Source organism: Mobula hypostoma, chromosome 4, assembly GCF_963921235.1.
Source record: "Mobula hypostoma chromosome 4, sMobHyp1.1, whole genome shotgun sequence".
Classification (NCBI taxonomy): Eukaryota; Metazoa; Chordata; class Chondrichthyes; order Myliobatiformes; family Myliobatidae; genus Mobula; species Mobula hypostoma.
This window is the reverse complement of record NC_086100.1, coordinates 170,986,887-171,004,984: the sequence shown is the minus strand read 5'-3', so window position 1 is coordinate 171,004,984 and position 18,098 is coordinate 170,986,887. Positions and strand designations below refer to the sequence as shown.

Sequence of the window (18,098 nt, the reverse complement as noted above, 5' to 3'; positions counted from 1 at the left end):
TTTCTTACTTTTCTTCTAATATTGGTATATTTGTATATCTATGCACTTGTAATGCTACTGTGACACTGTAATTTCCTTTGGGATCAATCAATAAAGTATCTATCTATATTGATCAGAATCCTTGGTTGCAAGAAACATAAGGTTGTGATAGTAGGTAATTTTAACTTTCCAAATATTGACTGGGACTCCCTTACTGTAAAAGGGCTGGATGGGAAAGAGAATGTCAGTTGAGTTCATGAAGAGTTTCCATAATTAGTACTGTACACAGAAGTCCCAACAAGAGAGGGTACGATACTAGATCTCCTATTAGAGAATGAGACAGGGAAGATGATGCAAGTTTGTGCAGGGAAACTCTTGGTATCTTGTGATCGTAATGCCATTATTTTCAAGGTAACAATGGAAAAGGATAGGTCCAGTCCTCGGGTTGAGATTTTAAATTGGAGAAATGCCGATTTTTTTGGTATTAGAAAGAATCTGGCAAAGGTGTAGTTGGTAAGTCAGAGGCCTTCAAAAGAGAAATTTTGAGAGTACAAAGTCTGTGTGTTCATGTCAGAATAAAGGCAAGAATAATAGGTTTAGGGAATTTTGGTTTCTGAGAGATATTGAAGCCCTGGTTAAGAAAAAGGAGGTGCATAGCAGGTATAGGCAGACAGGAACAAATAGGCAATAGACAATAGGTGCAGGAGTAGGCCATTTGGCCCTTCGAGCCAGCACTGCCATTCACTGTGATCATCCGCAATCAGTACTCCATTCCTGCCTTCTCCCCATATCCCTTGACTCTGCTATCATTAAAAGCTCTATCTAACTCTTTCTTGAAAGCATCCAGAGAATTGGCCTCCACTGCCTTCTGAGGCAGAGCATTCCACAGATCTACAACAAATGAGGTACTTGAGTACAAGAAATCCAAGAAATACTTAAGAAAACCAGGAGGGACATGAAGTTGCTCTAGCAAACAAGGTGAAGGAGAATCCCAAGGGCTTCTACAGATATATTAAGAGCAAAAGGATAGTAAAGGACAAAATTTATCAGAATGGTAATCTACATGTGGAGCCGAAGGAGATGGTGGAGATCTTAAGTGGATTTTTTTGCTTGTATTTACTCATGAGATGGACACAATTTATAGATGTGAGGTAATGCAGCAAGGTCACAGACCTTATACCGATTAGAAGAGGAGGTGTTTGCTGTCTTGAGGTAAATTAGGGTGGATGTATCCCCAGGGCCTAATAAGGTGTTCCCTCAGACCCTGTGAGAGGCTGGTGCAGAAATTGCAGGGGCCCTAGCAGAGATTTTAAACATCCTCAGCCACAGGTGAGGTACCAGAGGATTGGAGGATAGCTAGTGTTATTGTGTTGTTTAAGAAAGGCTCCAAGTACAATTATAGGTTGGTGAGCCTGACATCAGTATTGGGAAAGTTATTGCAAGGTATCCTAAGGAACTGGATATATGAGTATTCAGATAGACAGACCAATTAGGGTTAGTCAATATGGTTTTGTACATAGCAAGTCGTGTCTAACCAATCTTACAGTTTTTTTAAAGAAGTTATCAGTAAAGTTGATGAAGGCAAGGAAGTGGATATTGTCCACATGGCCTCTGACAAGATCCCGCACGGGTGCTTGGCAAAGAATGTTCAGTTGGCTGGCTTTCAAGATGAGGTAGTAAATTGGATTAGACATCAGTGTCTCCCACGGAGCCAGGGAGTGGTAGTAGATAGCTACCCCTCTGACTGGAGGCCTGTAACTAGTGGAGGATCACAGGTACCAGTGCTGGGTCTGTCGTTGCTTCTCATCGATATCAATGACCTGGATGATAATGTGATTAAATGGATCAGCAAATTTGCGGATAACACCAAGATTGGGTGTATAGTGGACAGTGAGGAAAACTATCAAAGCTTGCAGAAGGATCTGGACCAGATGGTGAAATGGACTGAAAATGGATTGATCATGATCACAGTGAATGGTGGTGCTGGCTCGAAGGGCCAAATGGCCTACTCCTGCACCTATTGTCTATTGTAAAAATGGCAGATGGACAAGTGTGAGGTGTTGCACGTTGGGAGGACCAATCAGGGTAGGTCTTACACGGTGAGCGGTAGGGCATTCTGAGGAGTGTGGGAGAACAGAGGGATCTGGGAACACGGATCCATAATTCCTTCAAAGCGGTGTCACAGGTAGACAGGGTCACAAAGAAAGCTTTTGGCATGTTGACCTTCATAAATAAGTATTGAGTGCAGGAGTTGGGATGTTATGTTGAGATGGTACAAGACGTTGGGGAAGCCTAATGTGGAGTACTGTTTGCAGTTTTAGTCACCTACCTACAGAAAAGATGTAAATAAGATTGGAAGAGTTCAAAGGATTTATAAGGATGTTGCTGGAACTTGAGGACCTGAGTTGTAGGAAAAGGTTGAACAGGTAAGGACTTAATTCCCTGGAACGTTTAAGGTTATGGGGAGATTTGGTAGAGGTATACAGAATTATGAGGAGTGGAGATAGGATAAACGCAAGCAGGCTTTTCCCCTGTGGCTGGGGGAGACTAGAACTAGAGGTCATGGGTTAAGGGTGAAAGGTGAAACTTTTAAGGGGAACATGAGAGAGAACTTCTTGACTCAGAGGGTGGTGAGAGTGTGGAATGAGCTGCCAGCGCAGGAGGTGGATGTGGGTTCAATTTGAACAGCTAAGAGAAATTTGGATAGGTTATGAATGAGAGGGGTATGGTCCAGGTGCAGGTCAATAGGACTAGGCAGCTTAATGGTTCACCATGGACTAGATGGCTGAAGTGTTTCTGTGCCAAGACCCTATGGCTATGACATTTAAGAGACTCTTTCATAAGCACATGGATGGAAGAAAAGTGAAGAGCTATGTAGGCAGGAAATGCTAAATTGATCTTAGAGTAGGTTAAAGGGCTAGCACATAGTCATGGGCCAAAGGGCCAGTTCCATTTTACATTCTATGTAGTTAAGCTCGCAATAAAAGATGGAAATTCAACACCAGTTTTCTCTCAGTCTATGAACATTGAAATGTGTTCAATTTCTCTCCAATAAAACAGACCTGCACAGGGGAAATGACGTTACAAGGTTATTTAACACTGGCAATAGAGTGATGGGAATATGGTTCAGCTGTGGGCAGGATGGTGAGACGGTGCTTCTGTGACAAAAAACCTCAAAAAGAAACTTTAAAAAAAAACACCAGAAGGAAGATGACCAATGCAAACGCAGTAACAAGCAGTTGTTTGTGGCAGAATAAAGGGGAGTGCAGATGAAAGGTGCTTCTGTCAGCAGAGTCATTGACCTTCCTGGGCTGATGTCAGTCTGCGTTCCACTGTGCAGCAATAATTGATACAAGGGTCAGCGGCAACATGACCTGCAGTGTGTGCATCTCTGCACCGTTCTGAGCTGATGTCAGTACAGGACTTCAATGTCCAGCAGAGGCAAAGACCAGAAAATACATTCTTCCCAGTATTCCCAAAATGAAACAATTGTTTTACATTCACTTATTCCACCCCCACCCCCGCCACCAAGGATGGGATACTTCCAGCTAACCAAGTAGTTTAAACTGACCTTAATATTCATGAAACAACACACATCAAAGTTGCTGGTGAACGCAGCAGGCCAGGCAGCATCTATAGGAAGAGGCGCAGTCGACGTTTCAGGCCGAGACCCTTCGTCAGGACTAACTGAAGGAAGAGTGAGTAAGGGATTTGAAAGCTGGAGGGGGAGGGGGAGATCCAAAATGATAGGAGAAGACAGGAGGGGGAGGGATAGAGCCGAGAGCTGGACAGGTGATAGGCAAAAGGGGATACGAGAGGATCATGGGACAGGAGGTCCAGGAAGAAAGACGGGGGGGGGGGTGACCCAGAGGATGGGCAAGAGGTATATTCAGAGGGACAGAGGGAGAAAAAGGAGAGTGAGAGAAAGAATGTGTGCATAAAAATGAGTAACAGCTGGGGTACGAGGGGGAGGTGGGGCCTAGCGGAAGTTAGAGAAGTCAATGTTCATGCCATCAGGTTGGAGGCTACCCAGACGGAATATAAGGTGTTGTTCCTCCAACCTGAGTGTGGCTTCATCTTTACAGTAGAGGAGGCCGTGGATAGACATGTCAGAATGGGAATGGGATGTGGAATTAAAATGTTTGGCCACTGGGAGATCCTGCTTTCTCTGGCGGACAGAGCGTAGATGTTCAGCAAAGCGGTCTCCCTGTCTGTGTCAGGTCTCACCAATACATAAAAGGCCACATCGGGAGCACCGGACGCAGTATATCACCCCAGTCGACTCACAGGTGAAGTGATGCCTCACCTGGAAGGACTGTTTGGGGCCCTGAATGGTGGTAAGGGAGGAAGTGTAAGGGCATGTGTAGCACTTGTTCCGCTTACACGGATAAGTGCCAGGAGGGAGATCAGTGGGGAGGGATGGGGGGGACGAATGGACAAGGGAGTTGTGTAGGGAGCGATCCCTGCGGAATGCAGAGAGAGGCGGGGAGGGAAAGATGTGCTTAGTGGTGGGATCCCGTTGGAGGTGGCGGAAGTTACGGAGAATAATATGTTGGACCCGGAGGCTGGTGGGGTGGTAGGTGAGGACCAGGGGAACCCTATTCCTAATGGGGTGGTGGGAGGATGGAGTGAGAGCAGATGTACGTGAAATGGGGGAGATGCGTTTAAGAGCAGAGTTGATAGTGGAGGAAGGGAAGCCCCTTTCTTTAAAAAATGAAGACATCTCCCTCGTCCTAGAATGAAAAGCCTCATCCTGAGAGCAAATGCGGCGGAGACGGAGGAATTGCGAGAAGGGGATGGCATTTTTGCAAGAGACAGGGTGAGAAGAGGAATAGTCCAGATAGCTGTGAGAGTCAGTAGGCTTATAGTAGACATCAGTGGATAAGCTGTCTCCAGAGACAGAGACAGAAAGATCTAGAAAGGGGAGGGAGGTGTCGGAAATGGACCAGGTAAACTTGAGGGCAGGGTGAAAGTTGGAGGCAAAGTTAATAAAGTCAACGAGTTCTGCATGCGTGCAGGAAGCAGCGCCAATGCAGTCGTCGATGTAGCGAAGGAAAAGTGGGGGACAGATACCAGAATAGGCACGGAACATAGATTGTTCCACAAACCCAACAAAAAGGCAGGCATAGCTAGGACCCATACGGGTGCCCATAGCTACACCTTTAGTTTGGAGGAAATGGGAGGAGCAAAAGGAGAAATTATTAAGAGTAAGGACTAATTCCGCTAGACGGAGCAGAGTGGTGGTAGAGGGGAACTGATTAGGTCTGGAATCCAAAAAGAAGCGTAGAGCTTTGAGACCTTCCTGATGGGGGATGGAAGTATATAAGGACTGGACATCCATGGTGAAAATAAAGCGGTGGGGGCCAGGGAACTTAAAATCATCGAAAAGTTTAAGAGCGTGAGAAGTGTCACGAACATAGGTCGGAAGGGATTGAACAAGGGGTGATAAAACAGTGTCGAGGTATGCAGAAACGAGTTCGGTGGGGCAGGAGCAAGCTGAAACAATAGGTCGGCCAGGACAGGCAGGTTTGTGGATCTTGGGTAGGAGGTAGAAATGGGAAGTGCGGGGTGTGGGAACTATAAGGTTGGTAGCAGTGGATGGGAGATCCCCTGAGCGGATAAAGTCGTTGATAGTGTGGGAGACAATGGGCTGGTGCTCCTTAGTGGGGTCACGATCGAGGGGTAAATAAGAGGAGGTATCCGCGAGTTGTCGCTGTGCCTCGGCAAGGTAGAGGTCAGTACGCCAGACTACAACAGCACCCCCCTTATCGGCGGGTTTAATAATAATGTTAGGATTAGTGCGGAGGGAGTGGAGAGCAGAGCGTTCCGAAGGAGTGAGGTTGGAATGGGGACAAGGTGCGGTGAAGTCGAGACGGTTGATGTCCCGTCGGCAGTTAGCAATAAAGAGATCCAGAGCAGGCAGAAGACCAGAGCGGGGTGTCCATGAAGAAGAGGAGGGTTGAAGACGGGAGAAGGGGTCATCGGTGGGGGTGGAAGAGTCCTTGCCGAAGAAGTAGGCTCGGAGACGGAGACGGCGGAAGAAAAGTTCCGCATCGTGGCGAACACGGAACTCGCTGAGGTGTGGGCGAAGGGGGACAAAGGTGAGGCCCTTACTGAGGACACAGCATTCTGCCTCCGACAGTTGAAGGTCGGAGGGGATGGTAAAGACCCGGCACGGATGAGAGCTGGGATCAGAGGGGGGAGGGGGGAGGCTTGTGGTGTCAGTGGAGAGGGGAGGGTTGGGGTGAGAGGAAGATGGAGCCTCTGAGGGCCCAGGAGTTGACGGTGGGATCTGAGGAAGACGGGGCTGCGGAGTGGTGGTGGGGTAAGGGGAGACGGGAGTCACAACAGCAGCACATAAAGACCCGGCCTGGAGTCAAGGCTGGAGTCGCAGTTGGTGGTTGCGTAATCACTTCGAATGTGTCCATGGTCGTTGCTGGAGTCCGGGTTTTGAATATGTCCTGAGGTATTGGAGCCGCCGAGATCAATGGCAGGGGCCGCAATTGAAAGTTCATGCCTGCTAGCGTCGGGGCCGGCAGGCTCTGGAGTCCGTAGATGTAAGATCTTGCGATCTTTGCCTAACATGACAAAGTCAAAAAAACGGCGATTGCAGGCGTGGATCCGACGGAGGATGAAATAACGGGTAGGACCATTACAGACGGCGAAGAAAGTGTCCGGAAGGTGTGGAAGGGTCTGGGATAGGGACACCAAGTACCTCCTCATGGCGGAGAGCGTCGCCTTCAGAGCTTGACGGGAGAAGCGGCGAGAGGCAGAGTCAATAAAATGTGAGTACCTGGGATCCTCAGAAGGTCCAAATTGAGAGGCTTGGAAACGAATCCTAAAGCCAACTGGAGTAAGTTGGCGACGGAGGCACGTTCCAAGAAAGGATACATGGCTGTGATAGCGAGTTTGAGTCAAAGTGTGGTCGAAAAGTTGAAGAGCCGAAGAAATTACAGATGGGGAGCAGTGAGAGATGGTTTCACTGAACTTAATATTCATGACGCATGTTTAAATTTAGACAAATAGTTCTTAACACACATTTAAAACTCACAGATTTCTAATTTATATAAGATTTCTGAATTATTTTACTTTACTTTATACTTTATTGTCACCAAACAATTGGTAGTAGAACATACAATCATCACAGCAATATTTGATTCTGCGCTTCATACTCCCTGGATTACAAATATTAAATATTAAAAATATTTAAAATAGTTAAAATTAGTAAATATTAAAAATTTTAATTATAAATCATAAATAGAAAAATGGGAAGTAAGGTAGTGCAAAACAACCGAGAGGCAGGTCCGGATATTTGGAGGATACAGACAAGATCCGAGTCAGTATCCGTTCAGCAGTTTTATTACAAAAGATTGACAAACACTAAAGATTTTCAAACACAGGTACAATTCTTAGAAACTAGAAGAACATACCAACGAGTTACAGACGATTGAGTCATCCATCACAGAAACTGAAGTTTGAGAAATGAATTCTAGTTCTTCTTTCTGTCACCCTGGCCGTCATTCCTAACAATCCCCAAAGCTTTCTAATATTTGTCAACTAGTAGCAAAACAGTACATTACCTGCATGTGATATTTTGTCAGACACTCAAAATTAATGCCGTGAGGGTGGACGCTGAGTACGCAAACGTCTCGACTATTGACCGGAGCTACAACTGTGAACCTTGTTTGATGTGCTATGTGACAACATCAGTCTGCTCTGCAAACTTCCATGAGCAAAATAACTTAGCCATTGTCGTCTGGTTTGATACAGGCCATTGTCTTCTGCTGATTAAACACAGGCCTACAAGGCTACACTGTTCACAATAAAAAACTGAGGAAGGAATATCGGTTAGAAGTTTAACTGTCACTAACATCTCTGACCTTTGGAAAGGTCACGCTGCTGTGCTAGAAAGCCCTGGAAAGTGAATATCCATCACACTAAGGTCACCTCACTACAGGACAAGGGGGGACTGACTCCAGTGGGAAAACCCCTCAAACATTGAAACAGTACATCACCCCCAGGGGACCACACAAGTGGCAATGGTGCTATGGTTTAAAAAGTGTTAACACTACTGAATGCACTGATCATATGACACTAACAATGTAAAACGTTTACATCCTTTTCTTATATACATATTGAGTAAAGTTTCTGAAATAAACAGAAGACCATTTGGCAATCATGGCTCACACAATGTCCCACTACTCCAGTCATTGTGATCTTTCTACACATCTGTTCTTTGTTCTTTCCAGCATTATTTTGTGAAAGATAGCAGCAAGTTTACAGAGAATACTTGTGAGATCTGCATCTCATTATGTACCCCAGGTCACATTACAACAGATCCTGACTACAGGGGACAAGGTCCAGCATTGTTCTTCGTTTTTAACTTTAACTAATTCCAGAATAAATATTTATCTATTTTGTAACAGCAGTTTTAATTTACCCCATGCCTATTTGATCACAGATTACATTCAGGAGCTCCCCACATGTGATAATTATTCACTCTATTGTTGATCTTTTGCAGCAATGCGAAATAGGATTATTTAAACTCCCAAAGTTTGTATCGCTAAGGAAGCTAGTTTTGACAAGGTGCAGGTCAAGAGAATGATCACTTCCAAGTAAATTTATTATCAAAGTCACCATTTACAACCCTGAGATTCATTTTCAGTAAGTACAAAGAAGCAAAAAAACCTATGCATTTCACTGTATGTTTCAAAGTTCAAATCAGAGTTCAAAGTAAACTACCATGCAGATTTTTTTTGCAGGCTTTCACAGTAAATACTAAAAACACAATAGAATCAATGGAAACCTACTCCCAACAGGACAGACAAACAACCAATACACAAAAAAAGCAACAAACTGCAAATATAAGTGGGGGGGGGGGAAATGAAATAATAATAAGCAATAAATATCGAGAACATGTGCTGAAGATTCCTTGAAAGTGAGTCCTTAGGTTGTAGGAGTGTTGGGGGGAGTGAAGTTATCCCCTTTGGTTCAAGAGCCTGATGGTTGAGGAGTAATGACTGTTCATGAACCTGGCAGTGTGGGTCTTGAACCTCCTTCCTGATGGCAGAAGCGAGGGGAGAGCATGGCCTGGGTGGTGGGGGTCTCTGGTGATGGATGCTGCTTTCCATGTGGGTGTGCTCAGTGGTGGGAGAGCCTTGCCTACGATGGACTTGCCCTCAGCTTCTATGGTACTGATGCCCGGTTACTGCTTAGTTTACTCCCAGCCCAACAGACTCGCATCATCCTATTACACCCATGTAACCAACTAACATACAAACCTGTATCTCTGTGGAACGTGGGAGGAAACCAGAGCACCTGGAGGGGACCCATGCAGAATGTACAAACACCTTACAGACAGAACATGGGGTAAATAAAGTAAAGCCCAGTACAGGCCCTTTGGCCCACGATGCGGTGTCTTCCTAGGTAAACCTACTCCACAATCAATCTAACCCTTCCTCCCTACACAGCCCATAACCATCCACTTTTCTTACATCCGTATACTTACCCAAGAATCTTTTAACAGGCATTGTGCATCAGCCTGGGTAAGGAGTGGCTATTTCAGATAAAACAACGTAGGAACCCAAAAAGGTCTTTGGCTGCTCCTCCTCTTTCACAGTATACAAGGGGCCATGACCTCAGAGGTGTTTTCCCAAATAAGAAACGGATCGTTCAATTTAAAGGTGTATTACTTGAACTAGAAGCACTGTATGAACCATACATACACACATTTCTACAGACATGTTTGAAATGAAGTATGTCTGCCAAACACAGCGTGTTATTGATGTCCATATACGTACCAGAGCAGTACGGAAAGCATCAGCTATGACGTCAAGAATGAAAAGGCATTGAATGGTTTATTCTGGTGAATATTTTTTATTATGAATTAAGTTTATCTTTGCAAAACAAAGCATCTGGGATGGGATAGGCTATGTTGTAATGTTATCCACCTTGGCAAGTGACAGGCTTCAAGAGTGGTTTAGCAGGAGAGGTCAAGAATGACCAACAGGCTAACTTATTGAGATAGGGTGTGGAACAGACACTGCCAGCCCTTTGAGCTGCTTGCTCAGTAATCTCCGATTTAATCCTGTCTAATCATGGGACAACTTACAATGACCAATTTGCCTGCTGATCAGTACATCTTTTCCCCTCTTCCAGGAAATTTGGGAGCTCAAGGACATTACCAACTGCTCAAGGTTGTGCCAAGGACGAGGTTGTTGTTCTTCACCTGTTGGAATAGTCCTTCCCGGGACGGGAAGAGCAGTGCTGGTTTCTACTAGTTCATCGCCAACAATTCAACATGAAAGGACTCTGTTTTACCACAACAGATGGAACTTCCCAGTGCCCACTCATTTTAATTCTACTTCCCATTCTCACACATCAGCCTACGACCTCCTCTACTACCACGATGAGGCCACCCTCAGGTTGGAGAAGCAACATCTCATATTCCGTCTAGGCCGCCTCCAACCTAAAGTCATGAATCTCAATTTCTCTACCTTCCTGTAATTTCTTAATTTCTCCTCCTCCTCTCTTTTTCCATTTCAGCTCCCCTCTTATCCCTTCTCTTCTCCTCACCTTCTCTCTGTTGCCGCTTCCCTCCCATTCTCCCATGATCTACTCTCTTTTCCTATCAGATTCCTTCTTCAGCACCTTACCTTTTCCACCTAAACTTCCCAGCCATTCCCCATCCCTCCTCCCCCACCCATCTTCCCTTCACGTAGTTTAACCGATCACTGGCCAACTTGTTCCTCTCCTCCTCCCACCCTCCACTTTCTTATTCTCCCTTCCTTTCCAGTCCTAATGAAGTGTCTCTGCCTGAAACATCGACTGTATATACCTCTCCATAGATGCTGCCTGACATGCTGAGTTCCTCCAACATTCTGTGTGTGTGTCACCAGGGGGATCTGGATCACACACAAACATCAGTTGCAGCTGGAATACTGCAGGTTCAAAACACCAGAGGCCATTTGTTCTATTCAAATGTATGCTCTTCTAGAAGGACGGAGCGTTCCTGACCAGAATGTTCCCAGGCCTAACAGCAAGTGCTCTGGGATGCACCCGGCAACATACACCGGACCCACAGGGATAAGGGAAAAAGGCCACTCTGCAAAGCGCACAACCCCCACCACTACCATTCTTTCTTTACAGGCAAGATTCGAGAAGTTGCTCAATATATAACTCATGATTAGTGATGCAAACCATTGCCTGTCTACTTGCTGCACATTCTACTCTCTATACCAGGGGTTCCCAACCTCAGGTCTCAGACCCCTTTGATTAATGGTAGAGGTCCACGGCATGAAAAAGTTTGGGGACTCCGGACTGCCTGGCTAAGCACAGCTCAAATGCCATCTACAAATTTGCCAATGACACCACTGTTGTTGGCAGAATCACGCTGGGATTCTTGAGGAGGCGGGGTGGATAGGAGTGAGTTTGGCATGTTGGCGGTTGGTTTTTCCCCGGTCTGCTGAGTGTTTCCAGTAACATTTTGTGCTTTTGTTTCAGATTTCCAGCTTCTGCGGTTAGTTTTTGCCTCTCACTTCGTGGCTGATTCTGATACAGCTCCCATTTATCCCCCCCACCCCCCACTCTCCGCAGATTCCAGCTGACCTGACGGAACTTTCCCGGCGTTCTGCGTTAACAAACAGGAGAAAATCTGCAGACGCTGGAAATCCAAAACAACACGCACAAAAATGCTGGAGGAACTCAGCAGACCAGGCAGCATCTATGGAAAAACAGTACAGTCGACATTTCAGGCAGAGACCCTTCAGCAAGAAGGGTCAATTAATTCTCCATGAAGGGAGTTAGTTCTCCACTTAATCAGATTTCATCAACTGTAACGTTCCACAGCTCACAAACCCAGAAGCTTCTCTCTTTGAGACAGATCAACAAACCTCAGTACCCTGTTCTAATCAGCACTAGTCTGCATTACACCTTTCCTTAGCCACCACCCTACCACAGAAATTGCCTTGCTCGACACCCCTCCCCCCCCCCTCCTCCGCACGTCTACAGACCTGCTCTCCGAGCGTGTTGGGGTGGTGTTAGGAGATATCAACACCAAAATAATGTTAACCATTTCATTCTCTATAAATATTACCGAACTTGCTGAAGATTTCCGGCAATTTCTAAAGAATCATATGGGAACAGAGCATTTGGCCTTAGGTCGCACACCTCCAGGTTCAGGAACAGTTATTACCTCACAAACATCGAGCTCCTGAGCTGGTGTGGATAACTTCACTCAACACAACACTGAGCTGACTCCATCACCTCCAGGCTCACTTTCAAAGACACTTTACAACACATGTTCTCACTATTAATTTTTATTTGCATAATGTGTTCTTTTATACATTCGTTATGTGTATGGTTCCCCCCACCATAAATTCAATTATATTTCTTTATTTATCTGTAAATGGATGCAAGAAATGAATCTCAAGTTAGTATATGGTAACATATACAGTAAAAATTTAGGTAATAAAATTTACTTTGAACAGGTTATCAAGCATCCATTTGCACTAACCCCCTCCCCCTTATTGTCTCCACTATCCCCTCAGTATCTCACCCAGATTCTATAACTCACCCATTCACCAGTGTCAATTTACATCCAGGAAATTCACAGACATGTACCCAGGGTCTCAGGGAGAATATGCAAACTCCACAGAGAAATGCAGGGTCAGACCGAGCCCGGGTCACCGTCTCAGGCCGAGCCCGGGTCACCGGAATCGCAGGTTCAGACCGAGCCCGGGTCACCAGAACCGCAGGTTCAGACCGAGCTCCAGTCATTGGAACTGCCAGACAGCAGCTGTATTAGCTGCACCGGTATGAGACCCAGTATAGGGCTGTACCACATTCTTCCAGGGGCAGCATATTTTCCTGGTTCCTGGCTTCCACTAGCTCTGTTAACAGCCTGAAGTGGTCAATAGTTAAAGGACTTTAAGAGTTCAACTCAAAATGCTTGTGAATCAAGCCACTAGGTTTTACACAGAAACAATTTTAACCTGAATGTAATATCAGCAGCATTTCAGTTCAAGCCATTTTCATCCATTTTACACTACGAATGACTTCCTAATAAAGAAGCCGGAGAATTCCAATCAATAAATGTGCAAGTGCATCGAACACAGCACATTACAGCATAGCACAGGCCTTTCGGCCCACCCATCGCTGCTCAGTCAGCCTTAGGTCTTGAACAGACCAGGACTGCCAGACTAGGCAACAGCTTCTTCAGAATCAGGTTTAATATCACCAGCATTTGTCGTGAAATTTGTTAACTTAACAGCACCAGTACAATGAAATACATGATAATATAGAAAATATAAATAAGCAAATCATTTACAGAATATAGAAGTTAAATTAAAATTAGTGCAAAAACAGAAATAATTTTAAAAAGTGAGGAAGGATCTAGTGCTGTCCTGGCATACATGATGAAGAAACTCTTCTCGGGCTTCCAATAGGTACAGGTATCGATTATAACCGACATTTCAATGACAAACTCTGCCATCTTCATTAGTAATGATGCCTGGGCATGTCTAGTCCGGTGGTATTTATACCCCTGTTGTCTATCCCTCCTGATTGGTTAGTCCTCATCCAACAAGGTTCCCGCTCTCCCAATTTGTTTACAATCGAATTCCTTCATCTTTGTTAAAATTCTTTTCCTCTAGTTTAAATTCAATGGCTTCCTTCACCACGTGGTCCCGAAACCCATAGGCAACAGCACAGTGGTTTGTGCCATTGAATTCAATCCTACAGCCATTACAAATGCAATGTTCTGCTACTTCCGATTTCTTCAAGTAACCCAAATGGATACACCTCCTATGCTCCTTGATGTGGGTTTCCACAATCCGGCTAATATACGCTGCTCCACATTCACAGGGAATCCTGTAAATGCCCAACTGAAGGCTCCCCTGTTGGAGTTGAACTGGATTGCCTGACGGCCTGGCATTTTTGCAGTGTGGGCTGGGGTCTTGGAGGGGCCAAGATGGTTGCAGCAAGTCTGGGCTGGAGTCATATTTCCTCTTTCCTTTTGTAAATGGGAGACAATGTCCATTTACAAATCGGATGGCAGAGGGGAAGAAGCTCTTCCTGTATCTTCTTCCCTCAGGCTGTGAGACTAATGAGTACCCTGCCACCACTGAGGTCACATCACTAGGAGAGCAAGCTGTTTACTGTTTTCCTGTGCTGGGCACTACATGCACTTTGAATTCTATTTTAATAATTTACGTGTGGCAATATTTTGTTTTATGTGCCATTTGTGATATATGTTTTGTGCGTGCACCATGGTCTGGAGTAACATTGTTCCGTTTGGTTGTACAGTCAGCTGACAATAAAATTGAACTTGAGGTACACATTTTATTGATGAGGAGACCACTTCAGCATAAACGAAAATTCAGCACAACTTTGTTCATAAAATGTAGGCATTGTATAGGTCACAAGTTTGTGTACACAAGCTTTCTCCAAATAGCTACTGCAATAGAAGCCATCTACCAGGTTGGGGTTTGGGGCGGGCGGGGGGGGGTCAAATTCCCCACCTTTGCCTCACCTCAGCTCCGCTGCATTAAAATGTCTCCAATTTACAAAAGGAAAGAGGAAATATGACTCCAGTCTGGACTTGCCAGAACCATCCTGTCCTCACAAGACCCCAGCCCACACTGCAAAAATGCCAGGCCGTCAGGCAATTCAATTGGACTCCAAGTGGGGAGCCACGGGCAACTTTGCAGTGATTGCTTATCAGAATGACAAAGTATTTAGTTGTTTTCTTTGTTTCATTAGCAACCAACAAGTCGTCGTTGAACTTCAGCAGTGCCATCTTAAAACCAAGTGTTAATGAGTTTACCCGTTACAATGAAAACTGAATGAAAAGTCAACAGAAGGTCACAAGAAGAGGGTGCTGTGGAGGACATTCGAACAGGTTGTATCACCGTCCGTACGGAGGGGCCACTGCACAGGATCAGGAAATTACAACCTCAGCCAGTTCCATCATGAACACTCGCCTCCTCGGCATTGAGGACACCTTCAAAAGGCAATGCCTCAAAAAGGCAGCATTCATCATTAAGGACCCCCGTCACCCAGGACACGTCCTCTTCTCATTGGTACCATTAAGGAGCCTGAAGACACACACGCAACAATTTAGGAACAGCTTCTTCCCCTCCGGCATCAGATTTCTGAATGGACAATGAACCCATAAACATTACCTCACTATTTATCCCTTTTTTGTCTTTTTGCATTACTTATTTAATTGATTTTTAAATGTATATTTCCTATTGTAATTTATTTTTTGTTATTATATATTGCAATATACTGCTGCCACAAAACAACAAATTTTGCAACGCATGTTGGTGATATTAAACCTGATTCTGATTCTATTCAGTAAATTTAAACTTGTCGGCACCAAGAACCAAGTTTGAAAGCAGCATTTAGGAAGTCCACTGTCAGGTCATGTAATTGACCCACAAGATTTTTTAAAAGATCATGACTCCATATAGAGAAGTGGGTTGAACAGAAAATTGGCAAAAATCTTCTCTATGTGGTTACAGCAGGAATTCATAACCTGCCAGTTACTTTTGGCCTGAAGTGCAGTAAATCACATGGGAGAGTGGTGCAAATGTAAACCCCCCCCCCCCCAGCATCCAATCCCACTGCTCTGGGGAAATCCAGCTGAATGAAGAAGTTTTTGATAGTAACTGCAAGTAATTCTGCAGATGCTGGAAATCCAGAGCCACACACACAGAATGCTGGACTAACTCAAGAGGTCAGGGAGCGTCGATGGAAATGAATAAACAGTCAACACTTCGGGCCACCACCCTTCTTCAGGACTGGAAAGGAAGGGAGGGAGATGCCAGAATAAAAAGCTGAGGGGGGGAGGGGAAAGAGGCTAGCTGGAAGGTGATAGGTGAACCAGGTGGGCAGGAAAGGCCTGAGGGAAGGAATCTGATAGGGAAGGGAAGGGTGGGCACCAGGGGGAGGTGATAAGCAGGTGAGAAGAGGTAAGAGGTCAGGGTGGGGGCATGGAAGAAGAGGGGAGGAGGAGGGATTTTTTAACTGGAAGGAGAAATCGATGTTCATGCCATCAGGTTGGAAACTACCCAGCCGGAATATGATCGTTATTGAATGCGCTCTTCGAATGTTCTTTCACCTGTCCTGTCTGAAATAAACTTCCTCCTTTGTCACTCTACTGATATAACCAGAATGCAAGCATATTAAACAACGGGACCCGATTTCAGCCAGTTGTCTTTATCAGCACCCCTCAGCACGCTAGGATACACGGGGTTTTCCTCATACACCAACAAAAAACCTAAGCAATAAATCGGGAAACGTGTGTCGAACTCTTCAAGACAACGTTGACTTACTGAATACTCCCAATGTACAAGTTTACCTGCAGATGTTCCCAGGTCGGTAACATCAAATAACAGCAAGTTAGGAAACGAAAGGGTCGGTTCACTCTGCAAGGAGGCTCAAAATCTAAAATCACACTTTTTTTTAAAAAAAACTTCCTGTTGTTCATAAAAGAGAACCGATTCCGCATTCTGTGCTTATGATAACGTAATTGTTTTATGAAACATTTCAACATTGTTTCCGGAGAAGCTGCAACATTTTAAAAAGTACACTAAAAGAAATTCCCAGTCCGGGTTTTCATCGGGACGAGAAACTGCAACTTTACAAACTGCTTACCGACTGAAGAGAAAACGATAAGAAGCGAGCAACGTGTTTGTCCAGGGAGCTTCATATTTTTCAAAAGCTGGTGTCCCGCTTGGCTGATGCTCGTGAACTAAACTCTCTTTTTCACTCTGGGTCAGACTATGGACAATTCTTTATGTTGGCACCTACACTGTAACTGCGCTGACGGTCGGTCTACAGAATATATCATATGATTCCTATCATGTGATGAGTCCGCATGTCAACCAGATTTCACTTCTCGCTCAACGGAGGCGGGGTTTACTTATTGCGGATGTAATGAGGGCAGAACTTCACGAACAAGAAAAATCTTCTGTGCAAACAGTATTACTTTAAAACATATGTTGTTTACAGGAATCTGGATATGAACCTTAAGAAATATTTTAGTTTTAATTCCTAATATCCCTCAGAAAAACTGTTGGCAGAACATTCCCCTGTATCAGGGGTTCCCAGCCTGGGGTCATGATTAATGATGAGGGTCCATGCCATGAAAAAAGGTTGGGAACCCCTGTCCTGCATACGCGTGTGTGGAATGGGTTCGTTTGACCATAAAACCATAAGAACGTAATAAATCCATTCGGCCCATCGACTCTGCTCTGTCATTCAATCACGGCTGATTTATTTTCCCTCTCAACCCATTCTCATACCTTCTCCCCATAACCTTTGACACCCTGACTAATCAAGTATCAACTTTAAATATACCCAATGACTTGACCTCCACAGCCACCCGTGGCAATAAGTTCCACAGATTCACCACCCTCTGGCTAAAGAAATTCCTCCTCATCTCTGTTCTAAAGGTACATCCTTCTATTCTGAAGCTGTGCCCTCTCGTCCTAGACTCCCCCCACAACAGGGCAACTCCTCTCCATGTCCACCCTTTCCAGGCCTTTCAGTATTCGACAGGGTTCACTGGGGGGACTCCCACCCCCATTCATCTGAAGTCCAGCAAGTACAGGCCTAGAGCCAGGCTGCTTTTAAAGGGAGGCATGCAGACAAGTGAGCTGACCTCAATTTAAACGTTTAAAAATGGCAGATCAATGGTACTGGAGTTGGTTTTTATTGTCTTGTGTATAGTGAAAAGCTTGTTTTGCACACTGTTCATACAGAGCAATTCATTACACAGTTCATTGAGTCATACAAGGTGAATCAAAAACAGAATGCAGACATCACACCTCTGCCGGAAGTTCCGGGAGTCCCCCGCATATCGATAGCGGCTCCCTGACGCCCGGAAATTATATACAATATCCCGGAAATAGATGTTTTTTGAGAGGGAGAGGGAGAGGGAGAGCGAGCATCCTGATTGGTCTCTCTTCGTGCTGAGAATGGTCCCCAACCACTGGGCCGTGAGGAAACAATATGATTTGGCGATATGAAATGATATGAGTCATTTGCACCTTTCCTCATTCCCTGTCATGCACTGTTGAACTTGAACGCACGCGAGGTCATTACCCGTGCAT

At 45.0% G+C, this 18,098-nt stretch overlaps 1 protein-coding gene across 3 annotated transcripts in view; it reads right to left on the bottom strand.

Annotated features, from left to right (window-relative positions):
* si:dkey-21a6.5 (signal peptide, CUB and EGF-like domain-containing protein 3) overlaps positions 1-16,817 on the bottom strand; it is a 71,889-nt gene extending 55,072 nt beyond the window's left edge. For all 3 annotated transcript variants that reach the window (XR_010017576.1, XM_063045104.1, XM_063045105.1), the window contains exon 1: positions 16,639-16,817. Coding sequence is in view for 2 of the 3 variants with exons in the window: in XM_063045104.1 (XP_062901174.1) it covers positions 16,639-16,693 (55 nt within the window). In the remaining variant the exon portion in view is untranslated. The remainder of the gene's footprint in view (positions 1-16,638) is intronic.
* Positions 16,818-18,098: the final 1,281 nt, after the last annotated feature.